This window comes from Schistocerca americana, chromosome X (genome assembly GCF_021461395.2).
Source record: "Schistocerca americana isolate TAMUIC-IGC-003095 chromosome X, iqSchAmer2.1, whole genome shotgun sequence".
NCBI lineage: Eukaryota > Metazoa > Arthropoda > Insecta > Orthoptera > Acrididae > Schistocerca > Schistocerca americana.
In genome coordinates this window covers 894,408,599-894,436,205 of record NC_060130.1, presented here as the reverse complement: position 1 = coordinate 894,436,205, position 27,607 = coordinate 894,408,599, and the positions used below count along the sequence as shown (strand labels likewise).

General features: G+C 42.4%; 1 protein-coding gene across 1 annotated transcript in view; it reads right to left on the bottom strand.

The window, feature by feature from the left end:
• The window catches only part of LOC124556378 (dynein axonemal intermediate chain 3-like), a 293,608-nt gene that overhangs the window by 241,974 nt on the left and 24,027 nt on the right, over positions 1 to 27,607 (bottom strand). The window contains exons 3-4 of the mRNA XM_047130341.1: positions 13,203 to 13,361; positions 6,999 to 7,150 (exon numbers count right to left, since the gene is read on the bottom strand). Of these exons, the coding sequence (XP_046986297.1) occupies positions 6,999 to 7,150; positions 13,203 to 13,361 (311 nt within the window). The remainder of the gene's footprint in view (positions 1 to 6,998; positions 7,151 to 13,202; positions 13,362 to 27,607) is intronic.

The window sequence follows — 27,607 nt, the reverse complement described above, 5'->3', positions numbered from 1 at the left end:
AGCCTTCTTCTGAATTAGACCACACACACACACACACACACACACACACACACACACAGAGAGAGAGAGAGAGAGAGAGAGAGAGAGAGAGAGAGAGATCACCCAAAACATAACGACCACTGATCTACTATCGATATAAACCCATCCAGGCTATAGCAGTGTCGCCTGGAGGGTGCATGTAGTATCAGTGAGCGTGCTGTCCGTCTGTAAAATGGGCAAGGCATGCGATATTTCTTAGTTTGACTCATGGCAGATCGTGATGGCTTGGAGGCTTGGCATGAGCATTTTGGAAACTGAATGACTTGTCGGGTGTTCAAGAAATGCTATGGTGAGAGTCTTCAACACATGGCGAAACCAAGGTGTAACTACGTCCTAACCGGCCTCTGTGGCCGAGTGGTTCTAGGCGCTACAGCCGCAGGTCCGCATCCAGCCTCTGGCATGGATGTATGTGATGTTCTTAGGTCAGTTAGGTTTAAGTAGTTCTAAGTCTAGGGGACAGATGACCTCAGATGTTAAGTCCCATAGTGCTTAGAGCCATTTGAACCACGTCCAGACATTGTGGGGTTGGGCAGCCACCCCTCTTTACATATGTCGGACGTCGTAGGCTGGGTAAAACAGGACAGGTGGCGAATTGTGGCGAAACTAGCATCAGACTATAATTCTGGGTGAAGTACAAGTGTGTCTGAACACACAGTGCACTGAACACTTCTAACGACAAGTCTCCATAGCCAACAACTCATGCATGTGCCAGTGTTGACACCACAACATCGGCAATTATGACTGGAACGGGCATGTAATCATAGGCACTGGACATTGGCACATTGGCAGAGCATCGCATGGGCTGATGAATCCTGTTACTTTTTTCATCATGTCTATGGAAGGACGCGAGTCTGTCGTCTTACAGGGGACAGCTCCTTGACACCTGTACTGTGCAATGTGCAATGGAGACAAGATAGCTGCAGCTCCATTATGCTCTGGTGAACATTCGTGTGGGCGTCCATGGGTCTAGTGGAGCTCGTGCAATGTGCCATGACGACCAAGGAGTATCATACACTGGTTGCAGAATACTTACATCCCTTCATGACGATCAAGTTTTCCGATGGCAGTGGCATTTTTCAGCAAGATCATGCGCCATGTCACAAGACCAGGAGTGTGATGGAGTGGTTCGAAGAACACATTGGTGAGTTCAGATTGATGTGCTAACGGCACAACTCGCCATATCTGAACCTGATCGAACTCATCTGGGATCTGATTGAACGTGGAATCAGAGCTCATCGCCCCCTTCCTGTAATGTGCCAGAGTTAGGTAACTTGTTTGTGCAGATGCGGTGCCAGCTTCCTACAGCGACCTACTAAGGCTTCATTGCTTCCACACCATGATGCGTCGCCACTGTTCTCCATATCAAAAGTGGACATATCAGCTATTAGATAGGTGGTCATAATGTTCTGGCTGGTCAGTATATGTTGTGCCTGTCTGCAACTCACAATTTTCAGTACACTATGAGTAGCAATCTATCCTTTTCATAACACTGTTATTATTCTACCCTGGATTTTCCATTGTTAAACAAGATCCTAATTATGAGGCATGTTTTTTAAGTAAGGTCTGTTTGATCATAAGTACACAACGAAAGGTTCGTTCAAAAAAGTAAATTTATTTTCAGAAAGAACATACTTCACTCTATTTTTCGACATAGTTGCAAAGTTTGTTGGAACACGTATCATACCTCTCAACCAATTTTAAAATACCCTCTTCATTAAAACTTGCCGCCTACTCCGATAACCAAGAGTTCACTGCCATTTTCACGTCGTCGTCATCATTTTGACGGTTGCCACTGAGGTGTTGTTGGAGGTGGAGGAACAGATGGTAATCGTTTGGCGCAAGATGAGGACTGTAGGGTGGGTGGTATAAAACTTCCCAGCCAAAACAGTCCAATAAATCGCGGGTCTGACCTGCAGTGTGAGGTCTTGCATTGTCATGGAGAAGGACAATTCCCTTTGTCAGCATGCCGCATCTTTTGTTTTGAATCGCTCTGCGTAGCTTTCTCAGGGTTTGGCAGTATGCTTCTGCATTGATAGTGGTTCCTCGTTGAATGAAGTAAATCAACAAAACACCATGTCTGTCCCAAAACACCGACGCCATTCCATGCTCCGTTGCTTCGATTCAGTGGGATATGCGAAACCCATGTTTCGTCTCCAGCTATGATCTGACTCAAGGAGCCGGCACCTTCTTCGTGATAACGAGTCAAGAACTTGATTGCACACTCAAATCTTTGGTTTTTGTGGTCCTCTGTTAGGAGTTTTGGGATCCAACAGGAGCACAGTTTCCTAAACTTTAGGCGTTCTGAACCAATGTTGTAAAGCACTGATCTCGACATGTCAGGAAACTCGTTTGAGAGACCTGTTATTGTGAAGCATCTATTCTCACGAATCCTTGCTTCAACTTAAGCCACCAAATCGTTTGTAATCAAAGAAGGGCGACCGGTGCGATCCTCATCATGGATGTTGTCACGGCCATCTTTGAATTCTCGTACCCACTTACACACTTTGCTTTCACTCGTTACAGAATCACCATACACTTCGCAAATCTGTCGATGAATTTCTGCAGCAGACAGGTCCCTTGCTGACAAAAACCGTATCATTGAGCGAACGTCACACGCGGCGAGCTAGTTGATAGTCTTAAACATTATGAAAGCACAGAGCAGAACCGTACAGGTTAGCTACAGAGCTGAAACTGAGCACAGTTGTTCCCGAGGCATGCTGGTACACGACGCACGCTCTCGTTGCGGTATGCGCGAGAACTACTAGTGTCTACAACAAAACGGACCTTACTTAAAAACACGACTCGTAGATTATTAGAGTCAGAAAAAGAAGATCATTGTAGCCAGCTTTCAACTGCGAAGTGCAAACGGCTGCAGGCGAAGACAATTGTCGCATATACAGCTGCAAAAAGGGTGAAAGACTGGTGTAGAGACATATATAAATTGACGCTACTTGATTCTTGACTCAAATGGTCCAAACACTATGGGACTTAACATCTGAGGTCATCAGTCCCCTAGACTTAGAACTACTTAAACCTAACCAACCAGAGGACAACACACACATCCATACCCGAGGCAGGATTCGAACCTGCGAGCGTAGCAGCAGCGCGGTTCCGGACTGAAGCGCCTAGAACCGCTCGACCACAGCCGGCCGGCTTGATTCTTGAGGCAGACGCTTGAAGCAACAGCAACACACCCAGTGCAGCTGTCAGGGATCTTCTTTCGTCGACTTTACTATAGACGTCACATGACACACAGATACACATCAGACTGACCAAAAGATGCTGATTGGTGGCTTACATCCTGAGTGAAAGCTGATCGTTCTTCGATTGCAGCAGTCAAATATGAAGTTTTTGAGTGATATTGCTTAGATGCTGGAACACTGGTCTCTAGAGCGCAGTTCTGCATACTTTGAGGGTAGACATATTTCGTCTGTAGGTCTACCTTGGATGAAGAACTGTACAGCGCATGAACTTTGAATGTTTTCTTACTCTGTGATATTCAATCAAATTACATGCTAAAAATATAACAGCCATCAGCACTTCTAAATGTGTCTATAATATAATTTAGTGCCGGAGTAGCAGATCTGTATGAGGTAAATTCGTTCACGGAATTCTATTGTCGACCTGAGAAGAAATAACATTGAAAAATACATAGAATATGAGGGAATTTGTGTGCCTTTATTAGGGTCGTTTGAATAGCACGCAACCCAACGCAGGAATGTACGCCACTCTTCTCGGAAACTAGTGCTGCCGGGGCAAGAGTTTTTTTTGATGGAGAGGAAATCATTAGTCTTCTGACTGATTTTACGCAGCCCGCCACGAATTTCTGTCCTCTGCCAACAACCTCTTCATCTCAGACTAGCACTTGTACCCAACGCACTCAATTATTTATTGGATATATTCCAATCTCTGTCTTCCCCCTCAGTTTATGCCTTCTACGGCTCCCTCGAATACCAAGGAAGTTATTCTCTAATGTCTTAACACATGTCCTATCAACCTGTCCATTCTATGTGCCATTGTTTTCCACGTTTTCCTCTCTCCGTTGATTCTACGGAAATTACCATTTCTTATCTTATCAGTTCACCTAATTTTCAGAACCCTTTTATAGCACCACGTCTCAGACACTTAAGTTTTCTTCTTTTCCGGTTTTGCCATACTCCATGATTCATTTCCATTCGTTGCTATGCTCTAAACGTAAATTCTCAGAAATATGATTTTTACACAACTATCGACGAATTGTGAAGGGTATAACATGCTTCCAGCGTGTGCGCCACACAAATGACCGCAAGAATAGAAGAAAACTCCCTATACACAAAATATTTCTATTCTGCAATTTATTCTCAGAGCTACCGTCAGTTACATCACTGAACATGCTTCACATAGATCTGATTTTTTTGTGGCGCAAAGAATGCCATAGTTCTATTTTAAAAACTTCTAATGATCGTTGTGTATTTTTGCTAGAATATATCACTCAAGTGCTTTTCGGTAGGATAAGCAGATAGAGTTTTGGAAGCAAACATATTTTTTATGAACCAATTTCTTGTTGAATCAAAATGAACATAGTTCTTCTTGATGTCAGAATTAGAAGGGAAACTCTATATAATATTACTTTGTTTCCTACTTGAAATTAAAATTTGTTCTTGTTATCAGTATGTTTAGTAATTTTCCGTTATCAACGACCCACATGCTTCATCCTGCAGTCATTACAACATAACATCAATAAGTGATGAAAAACATTCTGAGAAGACAAATCGTGTAATTAAACTTCTTTCACACAAGATGGGCCCAAAATGTGCCGTGGAAGGTATGCCATCTAAACGGCAACATATAGATATGTACACTTAAGGAGAGATATGTCAAAATTCGCTACATAATGTCGAGCATACGAAGCCTAAGCATATTTATCCACTTCAGTCAGTGAAACGTAGTGGGAATGACGATTATTGCTATAGTGGAATGAAACAACCCAAATTACACTACAAACAGCAAATTAAAAATTGTGATAAGCAAACTGGATTATATGTCAACACGCATAACTATGAAAAACATCATCATAGTGCATCTGATGCTGGTTGAAAATCGACGACTTTCTATTGGAGAGTGATATCGAAGGAATTAATGATTAGCAGTTACAGATTTTACGCCATTACTCGCACAGATTTTGCTAAACTGAATATTGTACCCTGTTCGTGCCACACAAACTGACCGACCAAGAAAAGGCAACACATATGGAAACTGCTGAAGATATCATTGACAAGTGTAATAGAAGCCCACCTCTTATGCAATATACCACCTCATGATATTATTCTCAATGTTAACAGCTCCAGGCAGTGCTCAAACGATAGTGAATGGACACATTCGTAGTATGTACCAGAATTCAACGTAGCACTTTTTTTAGCAGGAACCATAATTTAATCAAATGTATGGCCAGTATACCTTCGGTAGATAACTTGTTTCAAAAGATAGCAAACACAAAGAGAATATAGCTTTTTCCACAAACAACAAACTACAACAGAAATTAGTCCATAGGCCTACCTTAAACAATAAAAAAGGAATTCTCACACTCGGGAATATAAAAAATCGCCTATAAAACTTGCTCAAGTTACTACAGGACAGACTTGTAGGAACTTTCAAATAAGATACACTGAACACATCAACTATTACACACATACACAATTTACAAAATCAGCAATAGCAACGCACATAAAAAACATTGGACGTCCATTCAGAAACAACGTAGAAGATCATAAATTACTCCACCACTTCCCACTTCCAAAAATATTATTCAATGGATTTAATGGAGGAGTTGGAAACATTTGCATACCCCAAAAAGCAAAGAGAAAAAAATTCTCAGTGACAAACTAGACTAGACAGCGAAAGAGTTAATTTCTTAAAAATGTTTCTCCTGCATATGATAACCGTAATAAATATGTACATTGCCGCATAAACTCTACTCAGCATCTACAACACAACAGAAACATAATCGATAAACCATTTAGTCAATTAGAGTGACATAAATATTATAATTGACAAATTTACATATCTAATGTGCTCCTCAGACAAACTATCACCTCTGGCTGTATACAAACTCTTTGTGAAACCATACTGTCGTAATACCTCTGTAGCATGTTTTCATTACAAAAGCAATCAGATTAAGTGATGATTTGCGTGTGTGTGATATTCTGCGTAATTGAGGAGGCGCAATAATTGTATATACAAAACAAAAATCCTATCTCTAACATTAGCATATAGAAAACATTCCACGGTTCATGTGTCTGATTTTCCGATTGCAGTATAACCTCAAAAAGACAACTACAGTGCAAGAGGGCAGAATACCAGACATGCCAATTTCACAAAAAATAAGTAATTTTGAGAATATTTCTCGTGGAAAAGATTGGTTTTTTAGTATATTAAGATGAACATAAACAGTCTAGACCGCTAGAAACCTTAATTGTTGCGGTTACCGATATCGGTCAGTTATCCATAAACATCGATTATGATAAAATTAAGATAGCACTACTTAAAAGGGTATTGCAACATATCTAGTGTGTTTGGCCAGATTTGTACTGGAGTAACCTGGAGTTTTCTGCACGACAGCGGCCTCCTTCAGGTTCCGATTTGTGTGTACAACTTCTTGGTTAATCATCTGGATTTGCCGTTAGTTCCTCATTCTCAAAGTATTCCTGATAGGCATATATTTTGCAGACTTATCGGGCATTCAGAGAAAGTTGCCAGCAATGTAATGGTTCGACTGATTTATTTTTAAGTAGTCTTCGATGGCAACTTACAACAGCTTTACAAATATTACCAAAAATGAGTTGTGCTCAATGGATACTTCGAAGGGATTTTGTATTTTTTTTTCTTCTAGGAGATCATTTACTAAAGCAATTAGAAACATCTTGTATTTGGATTATCATAATAATACGCAAAACATATAATTGTAAGTGTAACAAACTTACGATTGTTTAGCCTTTAGGAAGCGTGATGACCTGACTAAAATGTCAGGTTGCAGCTGGCCTATTTCGTCGACATCGTAAGAGTACTGTGACCACACGTTGACTGGAAGTCCTGGATGTGTCTGCACTTCTGAGGACTGAACTTCAGGAACAGCCTATGAAGAAATATTAATCGTTAGCCGAGCATGTAATACACAGCTGGTCATTAACATTGCAACACTTGGAAGGATAGTGAATAATAAAATGTCTTCCTTATTGCGTATCTGTTATTGTGGTCGATATGGGGTAAATTAGTGAGAAATCTAGTATGCATAAATGCCATATTTATGAACAACAATTGCTCTCAACCAGCGGGGGTTCGAGTCGGACTGAACTTGGATGGCAGATACGGGTCGGCAGGTGAAGATTGAACCGATCGCTGTCTCAAAAATCTACGGATACCAGTCATTGAATGCTGGCATCTATTTAGGCTGGAGCAGAGGTAGCAATCTTCCTACACGTCGGTCAGCAGGTCGGAAGATGGCATAATATATAGCCGAAATTGGTTGCTCAACAAAATAACAATTTGGAAATTTAGGCGGTTGAAAGGTGTTTTGATTTGACATTCTCAAAGTACATGACATAACTGAACGATCACGAACGGCTGAACGAACATCTCTGTTCTATTAGGTGCTAATCACCCGGCGAAGTTGAGATTCTGCATGGCGCTCCTGATTAAAACTGATTGCATATTTTCATGACGCCCCAGCGATCATCGGGAGAAGCAGTATTGCAGAACACTATACCGCACTCATGACACGCAACGATCCCGCAATTATCAAATTCTGAGACACGGTGTTACGCATTTCTCCCTTTTACACGAGGCATAACACTATCTTCTCGCAAACCACCAACATTAAGCTGTGATTTTAGAATGAGAAACTGAATGTGTGATTTTTCCTTATACAAGGTGTTTCAAAATTCCTACTACATGCCTTATGAGCCATAGAGAGGACACAGTAGATGAAGTTTTGAAAAGGAACAAATCTCCGAAAATTTTACTTATGGATACAAAACAAATTTGAAGATCAAATCACTTTCAAATCTCTCATTTCATAGCATGCGCACAGGCTGAGTTCATGTTTTTTGTTAATCGTATTGCGTTCAGTTCTTTTCGTTTTCAGTTATGCCAGTAAAGTTTAATTGAGTTTGTTAATATTTCTCTATAACACCTAGAATTTTGTTTTGAAGTTTTTATGTTGTATCTTACTTCTTTGGTGAAGTTTGTGTCGTTAACGTATCGCAAGCTGTACGTAAACACTTGCCTGAGGTAGTCCTGCGTAGCACAAAGAAATGGCAGTATTGCTGAAACTGACAGCAATGGTTAACAAATAAATAAATTTGAAATACTGCACACATCTGTTACCAACTCTTAGTGTTACTCCTCATCTTTTATATTGTTGACTTATATCTTCTTCTCATAATGAATTTTCTTAGGTGTCTAAATTATTATCATAATTATTTAGCAGTTTTTCTTACAATCATCAACATCAGAGCTTTTGTTTACAGATAAATACAGTGACAGGTGAATACAGTTCGCGTTTTGGCTTACAAGACATCTTCACTACTAGTATAATTCATGGTTTTTTGTGATATTGTGTATTATGAGGTAACAAGTGTTCCAAATAATGCCCCAATGTTCTGCATTTTCAGTCAGGTCATGACGGCTGTAAACATATGCCTAGTTCACTTCTTTGCGGAGTGCATTCTGAACTTAGATTTGGCTAATTAATTGCCCTCTTATATTCACATCAGCCACACGTAATTAAGTGGATACCATGGGCTGAGAGAACTGTATATTGGATTTGTGAAATAAAAACATTATCAGTACCTCTTACACAGTACATAGCTAACCCCGGTGGAAAGCTTACTGTGGGGCTTATATTGAATGACAATATTATTCAATCGTAGCAATAAGATTTTACTGCAAGAGCTAAGAACATCTATACTAAAATTAGCAATGATTTAAGGCTAAATTAAAACTTTTTATACTCAGTATATAGACACAAAATTAACAACGATTTAAGGTTAAGTTAAAACTTATTGCAAGTACTCAGTAAACAGACACAAAATAAAGAGTTTATTATGAAATCATGCTTTTGTGGACATACTTGTAGTTGCTACTCTTTGCAAAATTTACTAACGAGAACGATCTTGGACACACGGAAAATTATAATAAATGTGTTAAGTCTTCCTTTTCTCATATCTACTCTACATAAGTAAGATTCTAACCTAAGTTCAGTAATATTTTTGAGATCTATGCCAGTGGTTACATGATGATCAGAGAGGTATAATATACCAACTGCGTTTAGTGAATCGAAATCGTTAACATTTATAACTAGTTAGTTTAGGCAGCGTGTTAGAAGTTGCAAGAGGCAAGAAAATAGTATGGAACTGCTAGAACTGAAGATCTGGACGAAACCAAGTGAAAAGACATCCCAGTGATGTGAATTCAGTACTAATGAGACTGTGAAATGCGTAAAGATACAGAATTAATCGTTTGAACCTGGTAATAGACTTGGGAGTCAAAGCTTTTTTGCATAAGACAGGCATAAAAAGTATACGCCTTTATCCACAACACGCTTTCCTAATCTGACGCCCTTGTAAACAGCCGGATAAGGCCACTCGTATAGTTCGCAGGTGTTTACTTGCGAAACGAACGGTGTAATAGTTTTTAATTTCCGTTCACGGTCTGAATCGCCCTTGGCACGAAGAACCGTATAAAATCTGGAAGGATCTGACGTGGAAACTGTCAGGCTAGAGGTCTCAAGTTCCACTGAAATAGGTCCCCACATCCGCAATGGTTAGTGACCCTGGCCGGTTTCTATACCTCCTATTATCCTAGTCTACGACAACAATCACAATGCGTACTCTTACAACATTACTACCAGCAATTTTTGCTTGTTGCCCTGTTATTAGGTTAACTTAAAAAGCATACTATATAGTAAACTGTTATTGTGCTCTAATTTTTCCTTTAATCAACAGCATACTTATGTATCACAGCTGCTCCTCCGATCAAACCGATATTCACTTCTCAATAAATAAAGGCAGAAATACTTTACTCGTTCTTCTCAGACAGCGCATTAGCTATTTGCGACGGTGTATTGGGTTAACATTTGATCTCTGTGTTGCACATAATTTAAAATTAATGAAAAATCTCTCTAGTTGCTATTGATTACGTTATGAATTTCACTACCGGTTTCGCTCTTTATATTAGGCCATTTTCAAGTGATTCTGAAAATTGTCAAAACAAATAATATATAAACATTGTGTATAATAGAAGATGAAAAAGCAAGGCTTACATATCTATACACACAAAAAAGTAAATGTTGGTTTGTTCAAAATCGTACGAGTATATCTCCGAAAGGTCTTCCCCGTTTGCTTTCGGATTTTGACACAACGTTTCGTTCGAATACGCGTGTGTTTTTATATACCGAATAGAGCGCCACATATAATATATAAATAAATGTCTAACAATCATTAGTAGCAGACTAGTAGTGGTGTTCTACACTAGATTTAAAAGATATGAACAAATTATAAGCGGATTTACAAGTGGTGTAATGTTGTAAAAACAAAAGCATTAGACATCCTTGAACACCGGATGAAAATTTACAAAATCTCATCTGTCCGTGCCTTAAGGAATCAAAAAGCACCATGGGCAAATGAAGTAGTTGTCCAGTAAGTAGTAACAACCTTTCTATGTACGAAGGCGAACAAGTTGCAATTGCTGCAGACACTGTCTTTCGGCGACCCTAACAAAACAGTGATATACGTGGCACCTAGAAGAAAGTGAAGTCCAAATTTCTCAAATATGAGATAGGAGACAAGATATTATTGAAGCTGGAATTCAGTTACAGCAACAATGAAGTTCTCGTGTGATCAATTTGAACATTCTTCTCTGCAACAGTTCACAGCATTTGTGTTATCTATTAAATTTGCTTCATAGAAAAACTGCCGTTATCAATAATATTGCATTTTGTCATGATGAAAGTCCCCTGTATTAAAGAAAGTGAACACATTCTCTGAATAGTGACTGTAGTGACCTGAGACTTGAGCTAACTCTCAAACTTCCCTTCAAAAAATATTTTAATGTCGTATTAGAAACAACATGGTATCACAGGGAAACACACACGCAGACACACACACACACACACACACACACACACACACACACACACACACACACAAACATAAACACTAAATATTTAACGCGTTATACTGTAATACACTTTACTTGTTCCAGACGCGTTTCTCCTTTTACATTAAGGAATCGATTTTATATGCGGTGCTTATAGATAAGAAAACAGTTCACATCACAATTTCAACATAAATAAATTACTACGTACAATTATTCGTTTTTAAGCAAAAATCTGTGTTTTCTGTCATCATGTCATAGTTTATAGGTCGCACTGACACTTACAAAACATTGATACATTTTACGTCACGGTCTTTCCGTTTCGTAGTTTTCGTATTTCGAAGGCTTCCTAGTGTGGAACACCACTACTAGTCTGCCACTAATGCAAAACTTACGAGAACTGCGAGTAATTTCTGCCTAACTGTGTGTTCACGTGATGTCTCTTGTATTACTTGTTTACTTACGTGTTTCCATCTACTATTCTCTTCTGTTCGCTGTCTCTGTTTCTATACGTGTGTGTGCGTGTTTTTATGTGTGTGTGTGTTCGTTTCTATATGTGAATGGAAATGTTTCTTTTACATTTTAATAGTATTTTAAGATATTTGGAAGGATAGGATTGCAGCTATCTTAACATAGTGTGAAAATACTAGTCTCTTTACCGCAGCTTCCCCCATATATGCATTCGACACTTATGGTGAACACACCGCCTCCTACCCTTCTCTGTGTCCACCTCTTCTCCCCCTCTGTTTGTCTACCCCATCCTCCCATCTCTACCTGTACATCTCTTCTTCCCCACTCTCTCTGTCTCTTCATCTCCTTCTCCCACTCTGTCTGACCATTTCCTCCACCCCTATTCTTTCTCACCATATCTTCCTCACCCTTCCTCTCTCTCTTTCCAACTCTACCAGCCACTCTTCCCTTTCCACTTGCCTCTTGCATCTCCCCCCCCCCCCTCCCCTCTTCCCCCTCGCTCTGTCCATCACCTCTTCTATCCATCTCAACCTGTCCCCAGCAATGCTCACCGGCATGTGTAGCCCCTGCAGTTCACTTCAATAAAGCAGGTCAGTACTACTTGAGAACATGCCTGTCATGCAGGACAGGTTATACATCATGGGCTTGAAAATAATTTATTTGTCCGTGATGTACAGGCTGCCATGCAAAGCAAGTCGATAAATCAGGCTGATACATCTCCAACACAACATGCCTGTGTACAGGGCAGGCTGCATGTCGGTCTATAGCCAGGGGCCGAGACAAAAAATACGTTTTCGCATGCATCTCCACTCCTATTACAGCTAGGAGGTTATACACCCCAGAATGCTGATACTTGTGTACTTGTGAGACCTGCTGTTTCTGTACCAAATTTAGCTGAAATCCCTCCAGAGGTTTGGGAGGAGATCCTGGACATGCACAAATACACACTTACACTTTGATAGATAAAAAGATGCTTTCATGCACACACACAAACAAATATACACACACGACACACACACACACACACACACACACACACACACACACAGAGGTAGAGAATGAGAAAGGAAGTACCACCAGCATGAACAAGTAAGGTAAAACATCAAGTAAACACAAAATTATAACACAAGGGAATCACAGTGCTCGAAAAATAAATCTACAGTTAGTGCCAGATTAATAGTGGTGTTCCACAGCAGTTGAAAACTACGGAGCTAAAAGACCGTGACGTGAAAATATGTCAATGTTTTGTAAGGGAAGGAATAGTGAGACATCTAACCAGATGAGAGGAAACGCAGATTTTGTCTTAAAACGAATAACATTATAAAGTAATTTATTTAAGCAAAAATTATGATGCAAGCTGTTTCCTTATCTACAAATATTACATACAAAAATAAACTATATTATTCTACATTAAAAATAAATAAAAACCACAATGCGTGTGCAACAAATAAAGTAGACTGCAGCAAGAAAACGCATTTGAATTTATGACACGAATATTTATATACTTGTTGCAGATGATACCCATACGAACTAACTTGTCATAAACACCAACATTCACCTACCTGGACGCCAGTGTCGTATCTCCTCCTGTGTATCGTTACTTTATCAATTTCCTCTATGCCCACTGCAGTGTAGGTTCCGTCTTCTTCACAGGGGTCGCGTTCTGAAAGCTGATCTTCACTTCTGGACAAAATTCCCGTGATTGTCGTTTTGGTTTCATGCTGAAACATAAAGTAAATGTTGAATTGATTCCGGGTAAAGATTTACTTTGCACTGAAAACATATCGCTATTATCTAGACAAGAAAGTTTCCCTTCTCTCACTCGATTGAGAATCTATTCACAAACAACACGTTACAATTTGAGAACAACGGTATTGGTCAAAATCATAACATTAGGATTTGGCAAAACCCTCAGTGCCACCCATCCACATATATTGAGAATTTTAAAATGTACCTTAAAGAGGAAACTTGCAATGTAACCCAAAACGCCTGCAGATAGACAACAACCTGACACAGCTCTGAGGCCAGTTGCCTTCCTGCAGGCCCCTAGGAGTATCTCGCAGGTTTTTTCCTGTAAAGGCACATTTTGCTGAATTGGGGGAAGGAGTCTTAGAGGGACCCTTTGCCTTTGTATTCATGTATGTATCAATGTGGCACCCTCATTGATTACGCCACAGGAGGGCATGAAACAGGAGCACTGAAAAGGCGTAAGGACACTTTGCTGCTTAGGATCATGTTAAAATTTTGTCGCATGGTTTTCAACGGTCGCTTGTCGTTCTACCCTGTATACGAGAGCAAAAATTTGAGGTCGCACTGCTTCCCAAAGGGGTGAGATTACGTTCAGTATGGCTGCAGCCCCGTGATATCTGTCGAAAAGGACTGAATCGAACAGGAGGTGCCAACGGTGACTGAGGTTGTCAAGATTGTATCTTCCTGTTTCTCATCACACCACTAATTGTCGTTTTCGATCGCAGAATGGGTGGGAATCAACGTCCCAAGGGAAGGGGTGGTTTCATTGATGCTCTTTATGCCGCCCCCTGGAGCATTCTCGTGACGATTCTAAGCGGCGGTGAGTCTGAAATGTTTTCTTCGGCCACCCATAAGAAACGCTGGACGTAGTGGTTCTGACCTCCATCACAGAGGTGTGAAAAGAAGGAGTGAAATGTGGGTCAGAGAGACTGTGACGATCTTTCCATCGTGTGCCACGTCCATGGTGGCGTTGGGCAGAATAATAGAGAAATTTGGTGCCAATGTGTCATTATTAAACCACCGTACACGTCACATGAACTTCTGAGCTCTGATCTTTTGTTCGCATGTGTCGATACATTGCTGTTTGAAAAGTCGCCAAGGCCGATGGTGACGTCGCAAGGGGCCACGCATTTGCACCATTACAGAGAAAGGTTGTAGGCACCACTGAGCCAAATTTCAGACTTGCCTGTCAGAATGGGAGACAATTATGGTATTTCGAAAAGTAATCCTATAATTCTGTTGCACAGCGTATTTTACTATTCAAATAAAGCCGGCCGGATTGGCCGAGCGGTTCTAGGCGCTACAGTCTGGAACCACGCGACCGCTACGGTCGCAGGTTCGAATCCTTCCTCGGGCATGGATGTGTGTGATGTCCTTAGGTTAGTTAGGTTTAAGTAGTTCTAAATTCTAGTGGACTGATAACCTCAGAAGTTAAGTCCCATAGTGCTCAGAGTCATATTCAAATAGAAGAAAGCAGTTCCTAACTCTGATCGTAGTTGCGGAGAAAATTTGAATCAATGCATTCCAGGTGGTTGTTCATTGCAGAAAAAAGCATGAGTTTCAATGGCTTCGTTGAAGGTACCAACCAGATCTTATGTGGAAAAATTTAGGGATGTGATGTCAGAATTAACACACAGTGCTAGAGTTTAACGTCATGTCTTTCGGACATATACAACAGAACAGACACCGTTTTGATCCTGCAGCTATATTTGATTATGGTCGAAAGGAAATAAAGAGATTTGCTGCTGCTAGGCATTGAAATAATATAATGATGGGGTTAAAAATTTGTTTCGAACCAGTTGGCGAAGGTGGTCAATGCGACTGTTCGCGAGAAGCCTAAAAATTCATGTGATTTCAGGAGGAAGATAGGGTGGTAATGCACAATACGAGTGCCTCCAGCTGGTTTGGTCACAGGAATAATGAGACTTTCCATGAAAGCAGATGGTACGGGACCACTAATGATAGTAACTCTTGGTACATCTCCTTCCACTACGAGGTCATCTGATCCTTAAAAGTTCAATATAATTCCAACAGAAAACCAACTGGAATCAGTTGTTTTATTAACTGCCCCTTTGGCAAGATCATCCACCACATCGTCAGTCATGATCTCTTCCAAAAGGGATGCCAGCACTGTATTATTAATTGTGTCAGTGAGGGTCTAGGAGACTGCTACCAAGGCTGCATCATTGTGGCATGATACTGGTCAACAGGCACATGGGATATGTCTACCTACATCGTCGCCTGCAACTATCCAGGAGATCCTGTACATGGACCAACGTTCGTCGTCTTTGTCGTCGTTTGCAGATAATGTAGTGCATAGAGGGAGGTTGTATGCCGATCCTCTCCTGGCATCTCTTTTGGACCATGACACCCTCAAGACTATGGCGAGTAAGGGTGAGAATCTTCACTGTGGCGTGACGGATCTACATCTGTCGACCTGGGTATCGTAGGAGCACTGTAATTTCTCAGAGAAGTGCATGATAGAAATCCGTTGTTTGTCGGTGCCAGAGATATCTTTCCCTATTGTAACCAACTATAAAGCTACTTTGACGATCAAGTCATCAACAAATCATTGATGTATACATCACCAATCGACGTTCACACGAGGCCCACACAATTCCTATTATTTGCCTACATTCCTGATTCCATAGGAGTGTCACATTCAGTTTCCTTAATCCGCCACTTCTCCACACTGCCTCCGGATGTGTCTGTCAGGAGGTATACATTATGGTCCGAGAAAGCCGTAGCAAGAGCTCCACTTCCAGAATCGCCGACGCAAGGTCAGAGGATACGTAGATGCAATCAAGTTTGATGGCGAAATCGCTGGTCACACAAGTTAAGCCACAGCTATCGCCTCCCAAATATTAGCAAGACGCAGGTGTAATACTAGAGACGCAGTTCGGGGCAAGGAGTGCTGTTTGGTTGTTGATCTTTCTCAGACAGCACACTATTAAAGTCTCCGTCAATAAGCCCAAGAAGAGAGGCGTAATTTCTTCCTTGTAAAACCGCGATTGCTCCCAGAAGGCGTATGAACATTAATGAGTCGAGTCTCCTGCATATCGAACGCCAGTCCACGTGCCAAAGGTAAGTTCGCTACATTGGTTACCTCTATTCCATCTTGCACAAGAGCAGCTGTTCCACTGCCTCCCATAGCAGGAGGGAAAGCATAAACAGTAAACCTGTAGAGGTCTGGTTAGGTCTCTAGTCGAAGTATCTGCATCAGTGCAACATATATGTTCACCACCCTGTGCATATTGCGCAGCAGCTGAAGTTTGATATGTGTGCAGAACATGTTGAGATTGATTGTGGCATTCTTGTAAGCTTGCAGGTGGTCCACAGACAGTGGAAGGTTCGTAACAACATGAGGCGTAGGTGCAATCGTAGCAGCAGATCAATCATATCGAGCCACCCCTTCACTGCACAAAACATCCTATTCTTCCAGTGCTGCAGACCCAACAGCCGCCTGTGCACTCTCAGCCAAAGATTTGGGGACAATATCATCTGCCAATATCATCAAGTGGGTGGTAAAGTCTCCGAAAGCCTCCCCAATGGGACATGGTGGCTGCAGTGATAGTATGACATTGGGTATTGTTTGTCAGGTTGGCTGGCGATCAACATCTACACGTCCGAGATGAGTGAACCGACGACTGGTCGGGTGGAGGGTAACCATGCCACAGTCCGGCGTGGAGGCGCCCATAGAAAGCACATTGTGGTGGGGAGAGATCACACTGGATCGCGACTGTGTCATGGGTGCACCAGTTCCTCTTTGGGGACCACTGTTTCCGAGATTACGTCTCTGTGTCAGATTACGGGAGTGAATCCTGACGTGGAGGCACAACCATTGCATCAACTTCCACGTCGCTACAGGGTGTCTCTTCATCTCCTTCTAGTGCTAGTAGAGTGGGAGAGCGGATGGCGTTAGGAATCGGTCGCAACTCCTTATCTCGTCTTGACATCGCCATTTGCAAAATGTCCTGCAGGGGCTCAGGTCCATGCATATGTCTGGAATCTGTCCAGAGTGTGACTACATATGTGAGGAGTAATGATATCAAGGAGGTGGAATGCATCAAATCCGAAGATCGGAGCTGGTCAATCTGTCACTGCCGATACTCTGAGCGAATGCAGCCCTCTTTTCCATAACCTGAGCATGTATTCAGCTGACCATTATATATGATGATCGCTCAGCATCCCCCGATGTAGAGGTAGGACAGAACATGCTTAGTGGGATGGATGCACACCTGTCGCCCTCCATTTAGTACAGTGTAGGTGGTGAATTGTGCCCATTTTTCCGCGATGTAGCTGTGAATCATTCCATAGTGCCAGAGTGCAGACACCACGTCGTCTGCCGGCACTTTGAATTGGAGTTCGAATATGTGGATCGTCCTCAGACTGCGACCCGCCTGATCCAGTCACTGGAGCAATGTTGCCATCAGAATGTCGAAACTTGAGCTCGTCTACTCTAAAATCGCGTCGCATCAGTTACTAATTTAGGGTAAATCATTCTGCACACAACTGATAGGTGGATTCTGACAAGATAGGTACCGTGGAACTTCACTTCATCTTGAAGAAATCGTTCTACTTCCAGCGCCTTGGAACGTGCATATTCAGTCGAGAAGAAGAATTTCAGCGTCGATTTCGGATAGTAACTGGCCATTTTCTTCGAAAGACATTCACTCATGTGAAGGTTGCTAAAGGACATGAACACCTCAAAAGAGTGCACCATGGCGAGAATGTAAAAGAGCTCCATCCACATCGGTTCACTGCCAAAGGCAGTCTGCTCGCTTTGACCACCCAGGCAAAGTCCCTGACTGGCTCAAATTTCCATCCTAACCATACACTAATGACGTAGTGCCCGTGCCCATTACCTTTTTCACTACGTGCAGCGATTAGCTAATTCCCGCAAGAGTTCGAGCATGTTTGAGTCTCTGCACTGAGAGGATCACTGGGCCGTCTCGCCCTAGTTATATACGTGCAATGTCTCTTCTTTCGGACATTCCTGAAAGAACAGACGCCATTTTTGACGCTGCAGCCATATATATGATACAGAAGAAATAAAGATATTAGGTACTACTGGGCACTGAAATACACTCCTGGAAATTGAAATAAGAACACCGTGAATTCATTGTCCCAGGAAGGGGAAACTTTATTGGCACATTCCTGGGGTCAGATACATCACATGATCACACTGACAGAACCACAGGCACATAGACACAGGCAACAGAGCATGCACAATGTCGGCACTAGTACAGTGTATATCCACCTTTCGCAGCAATGCAGGCTGCTATTCTCCCATGGAGACGATCGTAGAGATGCTGGATGTAGTCCTGTGGAACGGCTTGCCATGCCATTTCCACCTGGCGCCTCAGTTGGACCAGCGTTCGTGCTGGACGTGCAGACCGCGTGAGACGACGCTTCATCCAGTCCCAAACATGCTCAATGGGGGACAGATCCGGAGATCTTGCTGGCCAGGGTAGTTGACTTACACCTTCTAGAGCACGTTGGGTGGCACGGGATACATGCGGACGTGCATTATCCTGTTGGAACAGCAAGTTCCCTTGCCGGTCTAGGAATGGTAGAACGATGGGTTCGATGACGGTTTGGATGTACCGTGCACTATTCAGTGTCCCCTCGACGATCACCAGTGGTGTACGGCCAGTGTAGGAGATCGCTCCCCACACCATGATGCCGGGTGTTGGCCCTGTGTGCCTCGGTCGTATGCAGTCTTGAGTGTGGCGCTCACCTGCACGGCGCCAAACACGCATACGACCATCATTGGCACCAAGGCAGAAGCGACTCTCATCGCTGAAGACGACACGTCTCCATTCGTCCCTCCATTCACGCCTGTCGCGACAACACTGGAGGCGGGCTGCACGATGTTGGGGCGTGAGCGGAAGACGGCCTAACGGTGTGCGGGACCGTAGCCCAGCTTCATGGAGACGGTTGCGAATGGTCCTCGCCGATACCCCAGGAGCAACAGCGTCCCTAATTTGCTGGGAAGTGGCGGTGCGGTCCCCTACGGCATTGCGTAGGATCCTACGGTCTTGGCGTGCATCCGTGCGTCGCTGCGGTCCAGTCCCAGGTCGACGGGCACGTGCACCTTCCGCCGACCACTGGCGACAACATCGATGTACTGTGGAGACCTCACGCCCCACGTGTTGAGCAATTCGGCGGTACGTCCACCCGGCCTCCCGCATGCCCACTATACGCCCTCGCTCAAAGTCCGTCAACTGCACATACGGTTCACGTCCACGCTGTCGCGGCATGCTACCAGTGTTAAAGACTGAGATGCAGCTCCGTATGCCACGGCAAACTGGCTGACACTGACGGCGGCGGTGTACAAATGCTGCGCAGCTAGCGCCATTCGACGGCCAACACCGCGGTTCCTGGCGTGTCCGCTGTGCCGTGCGTGTGATCATTGCTTGTAAAACCCTCTCGCAGTGTCCGGAGCAAGTATGGTGGGTCTGACACACCGGTGTCAATGTGTTCTTTTTTCCATTTCCAGGAGTGTATATCAATGGGGAAAGATGAAAATTTGTGATTTCAAGATCTTCACCTGGAACTTGGTAATGTATCTTATGTGAGTATTGTAACATGTTATTTCATATGAACAAACGTGTTTGGGGTGACGTTTGGGGGGGGGGGGCAGCAATATCTGCTAGCCCTTAGCAACTACAGAGATGTGATCGCCCTTGAATCAGCCTGTTTGCTGTGTGGTGCCCTGTTCTCTGTGGACTTCGATCATATGTTTGACAAAGTGAGCCATTTTTTCCTGACTGTTGTGATGGACCGTGTGGCCTTCCCTGCTGCCTTCACCCACGTGATCATGTGTATTCTCCACTGTGTCTCGTCAAGGGTAGGGCAGAAGGACACATCCCAGTCTTACGTTCTGTCTGACAGGGCTGTCTCCTCTCAATGGTCCTCTATGCTATAGCAATAGAGGAACTTCTATGTGGGGTGAAACAACATCTTTTGGCGATCACGCTGAGGGGACACAACTTCCAACGCTGCAGTTATGCGGATGATCTAGTCTTATTTGTCCGCTCGGAAGAAGGGGTCTGTGTGGCCGTAGGATGAATCGAGCAATATGGGAATTTAGCAGACAGCGACATGAGCATATGGTCAAGTCACGAGCCATGGGAAGCGGCTTTGGGAGGGGGGGGGGGGGGGGTGGCCACGCTGCAGACGATGGGTTCACTTTGCACTTTGGTGTTTGGGCATCATATTTACGAGAGACGAGAGATGTCCGCTGTATGACGACGCTGAACTATAAACGCCTTTTACAAGCTCTCCACACGGGGGTCTGAGGCCACCTCCTCCGAGCATTAGATACGGTACAAAGAGCCGTCTTCATTAACAACCACATGGTGTCCTGCATACATCATTTGCCGAAAATACTAACGTTGACTCCAATTATGGCACAACGGATCCAGGTAGCCTATGGATACTTCGCTAGCAGTGTACTTCTCTTCAAGATACGATATGATAGCATCACCCACCCCCCTCGAAGCAGAAGACTGGCAGTTATCAGCGTTCATGAGCGTGCTGTGTGCACACGAATGAGTACTTCAGTGCAGATACACAAACACGCTCAAACTCTTACGGGAATCAGCGACTCACTGCGAGTGATGGGGGTAATGGGCAGGGCCACTACGTCAGTAGTGTGAGGATAAGTTGGAAATTTGAGTCAGCCAGGAATCGTGTCCAGATGCCCAATGTGATCAAGGCGGCCGTTCGCGAGAAATGGAAAAATCCGGGTTCGAGTCCCAGTCCGACACAAATTTTCAACATTCCCCATTAATGCATTTCAGTGCACAATAGCAACTTATCTCTTTATTTCCTCAGGATCGTAATAATATATGGCTACAGAATCAAAAATGGTGTCTGTTCTTTTGCACATAAATAAGGAGATATGTGTGAATGAATGTGGTGTAGATTTTCTTGCATGTGTGTACAGATCCAGGCAGGATGTTCACACATCATTGTATAAATTATTGTGAAGAATACTGTTTTATATTTACATATGTAATACTTTTAAATCCACAAGACTATTTGTTTGTCGTGACAGCACACTGGTAACATTGAAAAAGTAAACAAAGGAGTTGGGCTATTCAAGCACAAATAGCAACCCGCCCTCATAGTTTTGCTTTCGTCAGTGCCCCATCTTCTACTTCCCAAACCTTACAGATGTTCTCGTGCATACCGCGAAGGACTAATTCTTATGGAAGGAAAGGTACTGAGGAGACATGGCTTAAGGTGTCCTCACACGGAACATGTATCTCATCGTGAAACACGCCTGGCCGAACTTCCATCTTGGTTGGCACTTAGAAAAGAACTGGTGAACCACGCAGAACGTGTTCCACATCATGATTTGTGGAAACAGCACTCTCCAGTGGCAGTTGTCGGTTGTATCTGCCTCGAAAATCGCGGAGTTTATTTCCAAAAATTAACGCATGTAAAATTTCTGTCTTATCTCTAATAAAACGCACTTTCCATCCTAATCAATAAGCTTGCTATGTTGATCTATTGTTAGTATACACGAATAAAAATTTAAATATCCATGAAACTGATACAAGACAGAAAAGAAAGTTACATTTACAGTCAGTAAAGATATTACCATTTAAAATTTCCATTACAAATAACGTGAAACAAATATGTAACAGTATTCCTCATAAAATAAAAATTATTCATCATTCCCACTCTTTAGGAAATCCTTTAGATCATTATTATTGATCACCGCTTCTATTTAGTTGCAGAGTTTTTAGAATATTGAAACACGAAACTTTAAGCAACAAAGAGCAAAATCTGTTACTGCAGTACTGTACGCGCTCTTACAGATAAAGCAAGTAAAATAAAATAAAAATAATTCTGTGCTGCAATACTACTGCTAAATTTTCTGTAATTTACTTAAGTGTGTGTGTTTGTGTGTGTGTGTGGGTGTGTGTGTGTCTATGTGTATATGTGTACATACTTGCGTGTTTGTGCACAAAGTCATATATAATATTATAATGGAATTTAGCACCCTATAATCTGGAATTTTTTTGAGACGAATAAATAATAAATAATACACTCCTGGAAATTGAAATAAGAACACCGTGAATTCATTGTCCCAGGAAGGGGAAACTTTATTGACACATTCCTGGGGTCAGATACATCACATGATCACACTGACAGAACCACAGGCACATAGACACAGGCAACAGAGCATGCACAATGTCGGCACTAGTACAGTGTATATCCACCTTTCGCAGCAATGCAGGCTGCTATTCTCCCATGGAGACGATCTTAGAGATGCTGGATGTAGTCCTGTGGAACGGCTTGCCATGCCATTTCCACCTGGCGCCTCAGTTGGACCAGCGTTCGTGCTGGACGTGCAGACCGCGTGAGACGACGCTTCATCCAGTCCCAAACATGCTCAATGGGGGACAGATCCGGAGATCTTGCTGGCCAGGGTAGTTGACTTACACCTTCTAGAGCACGTTGGGTGGCACGGGATACATGCGGACGTGCATTGTCCTGTTGGAACAGCAAGATCCCTTGCCGGTCTAGGAATGGTAGAACGATGGGTTCGATGACGGTTTGGATGTACCGTGCACTATTCAGTGTCCCCTCGACGATCACCAGTGGTGTACGGCCAGTGTAGGAGATCGCTCCCCACACCATGATGCCGGGTGTTGGCCCTGTGTGCCTCGGTCGTATGCAGTCCTGATTGTGGCGCTCACCTGCACGGCGCCAAACACGCATACGACCATCATTGGCACCAAGGCAGAAGCGACTCTCATCGCTGAAGACGACACGTCTCCATTCGTCCCTCCATTCACCCCTGTCGCGACACCACTGGAGGCGGGCTGCACGATGTTGGGGCGTGAGCGGAAGACGGCCTAACGGTGTGCGGGACCGTAGCCCAGCTTCATGGAGACGGTTGCGAATGGTCCTCGCCAATACCCCAGGAGCAACAGTGTCCCTAATTTGCTGGGCTGTGGCGGTGCGGTCCCCTACGGCACTGCGTAGGATCCTACGGTCTTGGCGTGCATCCGTGCGTCGCTGCGGTCCGGTCCTAGGTCGACGGGCACGTGCACCTTCCGCCGACCACTGGCGACAACATCGATGTACTGTGGAGACCTCACGCCCCACGTGTTGAGCAATTCGGCGGTACGTCCACCCGGCCTCCCGCATGCCCACTATACGCCCTCGCTCAAAGTCCGTCAACTGCACATACGGTTCACGTCCACGCTGTCGCGGCATGCTACCAGTGTTAAAGACTGCGATGGGGCTCCGTATGCCACGACAAACTGGCTGACACTGACGGTGGCGGTGCACAAATGCTGCGCAGCTAGCGCCATTCGACGGCCAACACCGCGGTTCTTGGTGTGTCCGCTGTGCCGTGCGTGTGATCATTGCTTGTACAGCCCTCTCGCAGTGTCCGGAGCAAGTATGGTGGGTCTGACACACCGGTGTCAATGTGTTCTTTTTTCCATTTCCAGGAGTGTATATTGCGATGCAGTCCAGCATTACGTAGAATGCAGTTTTGCACTTTGTTGGTCCATGTTCCTTGTCATGTTCAGAAAATGGAACAAACTCAGTCCTGAGAGAAAGAGTGCTCTGAAATGTACAGAACATACCTATGTTAAATCAATAAGAAAATACCACAATATTTTATGAAGATCGTAGACAAATATAAATATATTTATAGATAGCAGGACACGAACTAACTACATTTCACTTCACAACTCCACCCTCCTGCAAACTACACTATGATGAACTGGTACTGCATGTGTGTCAATGTCTTTCATGCTTCGATATCCTAAAGACTTTAAACATTCGTATGTCGTAACAAACACTGAATTATAGCACATCGTACCAATAATTAGACGTTTTTGGTAAGTATCCAATACACTGTTGCCTTGAAATGGCATACTTTCATAAAATACGAGTTATAATACAAAATCAACCAAATACAAATTATTTAATCACCAATATGATATTTCCCATCATTTTACTACAGCATGTCATGCCAAAAACGATGAGCCTTCGAGAGACGTAAGTCATAATATAAAACTCGCCAAATATGGGCATCATCTGTAAAAGACATAATCCAGTATGGCGTTTCCCAAATTCTGCTTGTGGTATATAATGCTGTCTTGCATGTCATTGGCCACGGTCCTCTCCACAAAGCGAAAATCTGGCTTACCTTATTCAGTCTTTCACCCTTCAGTATACTGTTGAACCTGAAATTCCACTTGTTATGCCACCAAACTTGTACTGAAAAGCAGAAGTCCCAGGTTCGAGTCCAGGTCGGCAAACAGTTTTAATCTACCAGGAAGTTTCATAACAGCACACACTTCACCGCAAAGTGAAAACTGATTACGAAAACAATCGCCCAGGCTGTGGCTAAGCCATATCTCCACAGTATACTTTCGTGTAGCAGTGCTAATCCAGTAAGGTATGTAGAAGAACTGTAACGTTTCAAGGGTAGGAAAAGAGGTATTAGCAGATGTGTTGTAAGTCATACTTGGATACTACAGATAATAGAACAGTTGCAGGAGAAAGGCAAAGAACTCAGGTTCGGGTCCTGGTCGAGCACACAATTTTAAGCTTCCAGGAAATTTCATATCAACGCACTCTCCACTGCAGACTGAAAATTCATTATGTATCATACACCATGTTCAGATTATATTTATGAAAACTGTATTGTGAATTTAAACTTTTAGGACACAGTGAAGTTCAGCAAACAGAAATCAATAAAACGAGAAAAATCCACAGCAATATAGAGTCGTGTAACAATGGAGAATTATGTAAATTGCCGAGGTTATTTGACAGCAAAAGTTTTCAAGATGCGTTTAGGCTGGACGAAGAACTGAGGCAGAGGCTGTCCCGTAAGACTGGCACAGGAAAGAACTGTATGGAGAAAGCGAGAGTTTATCAAATAAAGTGTCAGGATTGTGTAATGAAGTACGTAAGAAACACGGGTAGAAATTTTAAAGTGTGGTTGAAAGAGCATAATAATAAAGAGAACGGCTTATCAGTGGTGGCGAAGCACCTCAAGATCGAGCAGCGATCGATGGGTAATATCACAGACTGCATGCGGCTATTCCCTTTGAGGATAAAGGGTGGTTGCTGTCATATTTACAGTAAGTTGACTTTTTCTGCACTTTATGACGGGAAAGTGTCAGCGTGTAAAATGAGAAGACATAAGTGTCCAAAGGGCGTATCCGGGCTCGCTTTAGCGATGTCTTCCTTTAGGAGCAATCAACAACTTATTCCTAATTAGCAGCGTTGGGTGTAATGTTCTCTGTTGGTTATTCTGTATGGATGCACACATTGTAACATAGCTGTAGTATTGGTTTCTAGAATATATTAGGTTTTGACATATAATGTTCAAAGATTTTACGATAAACAATAACATCGATGGAATCTGTGATACATCCGTTACGGGTCAGTGTTATCTTTGGTAGGTAAAGGTAGCTGCCTTTAGTTTGCAACTGAATCTTGTAGAGTATCATGTGCCAACATGAGAGGTTCAAGAAAAAGTTTTATGTTTGACAAAGCATGTTCCGTGCTGGATTTTTACTTTTGATGCTGCCTAATGGCATAGAGAGTTTAAGGGATGTTATACTACAGGTCGGTATATATATTCACATTGTCGTCAATAAGTCTAGTATAACGATGTATTGATTTGTTTCCTTGTTTTATAGCAGCTGATAATATGATAACGTAGTGCCGATATATGTTGTGGTAAATATATTACAGATTTTAAAACTGGTGCGCAACATTTTTGGTACTGAGATACTTCTTTGATTAGTTTTTTAGAAATTTGTGGTTATTGTTTAACAGTTTGCAATCAAAACCATTAAAACATTTACATCATACTGAGTTGTTCTTGTGCTTCTAATTAAATATCGCTCCTTTCATACCACCATGAGAAAACTTATATATCATTTTCAAATGTTACTCAAAATATTCCTTCCCGCTTTTCCTATAACTATAGCCACATTTTTAACGTTTGGACAAATCTGAAAGTTGCTCAAATTAGCTCAATGTTCAAACTTTTCTACTTAACGATTCATTTGTTTCATAATGTTATCTAATATTCCATATTCCCTTTATTTAATTGTTCTGTACTTTTCAATCCATTACACTCATGCTACTTTGTTTTTTCATATCACAGGTAGCTCCCTTCCTCAAGTATTCATTTGTTCATTTCTTAGAAGAGGATTTCATTCTTTCAGAGTTTTACTGATACTGTCTTCTCATTTCCCTTCTTACATTTGGTGAAGACTTCAGCTTGTGTCTTTAAGTTTTGGAATATTTTTTAAGTAAAAATTATATCTGAAACGCTTGTACAGAGGTTGCAGGGCAGATTGTACTGAGACACAATCGTCAAGAAAAAAATTCTAAGCGTTCCGTCGTTTCCGAGTAATTTAACAGTGGAGTTAGCAGATCAGGTCGTTGCACGCGCAAATTCAAGCTCCAGCTAACCAAACAAAGCACTCATTAGACAACACCGCTCCTCGCAGGCTGCTTGAATGCTGATTTTAATGTTAAATAACTTGAAAAAGCAGAGTATCGAATTTTTTGCTTAACGTATATGTCTTTGTACAATCTTCCCTGCAACATCGCTACAAGCGTTTCAGACGCTTTCTGACCACCCTGTATATAATAAATTAGGCCAAATAAATCAACTTTTTGAACAATTCTTTTTTTCTAAGCATGAATACGTTCTTAGTAATTATTGGACACACTTTTGGAACAGTGGGTACCTTACAATCAGTCATTAACTGCAACTTTTATCAAAATAAGAGATATTGTTAAAATTACTTTCTAGAGAATCTCTAAAGGACCATATAATTTTATTAAACACCATTATTTTGTGTTCAGGCTGATATCAAAATAAAATCCCTACATCTTCATTCCTTTGATGCACGTTTTCATTTCTAGGTTCTAAATTGTACAACTTTATAGGACCATTATGCATCAGCTGTTGTTTCAGACTGTTGCAATGAAATGTGATTCATAGTTTGGAATAACCTCGTTATAATCTGTAAATATGTATCTGTCAATAATGTCAGCATTAACATCTGAATCATATTTAGGCAATGACAATATTTCGTCTTTTTATTTCCAGAAAATGGCTTATACTGGTAACTAATAGATATAACCCTTTGTTAAAGAAAAACAATTTTTTAAATTAAAGTTATCATTAATTCCTGAAATTTTGTAA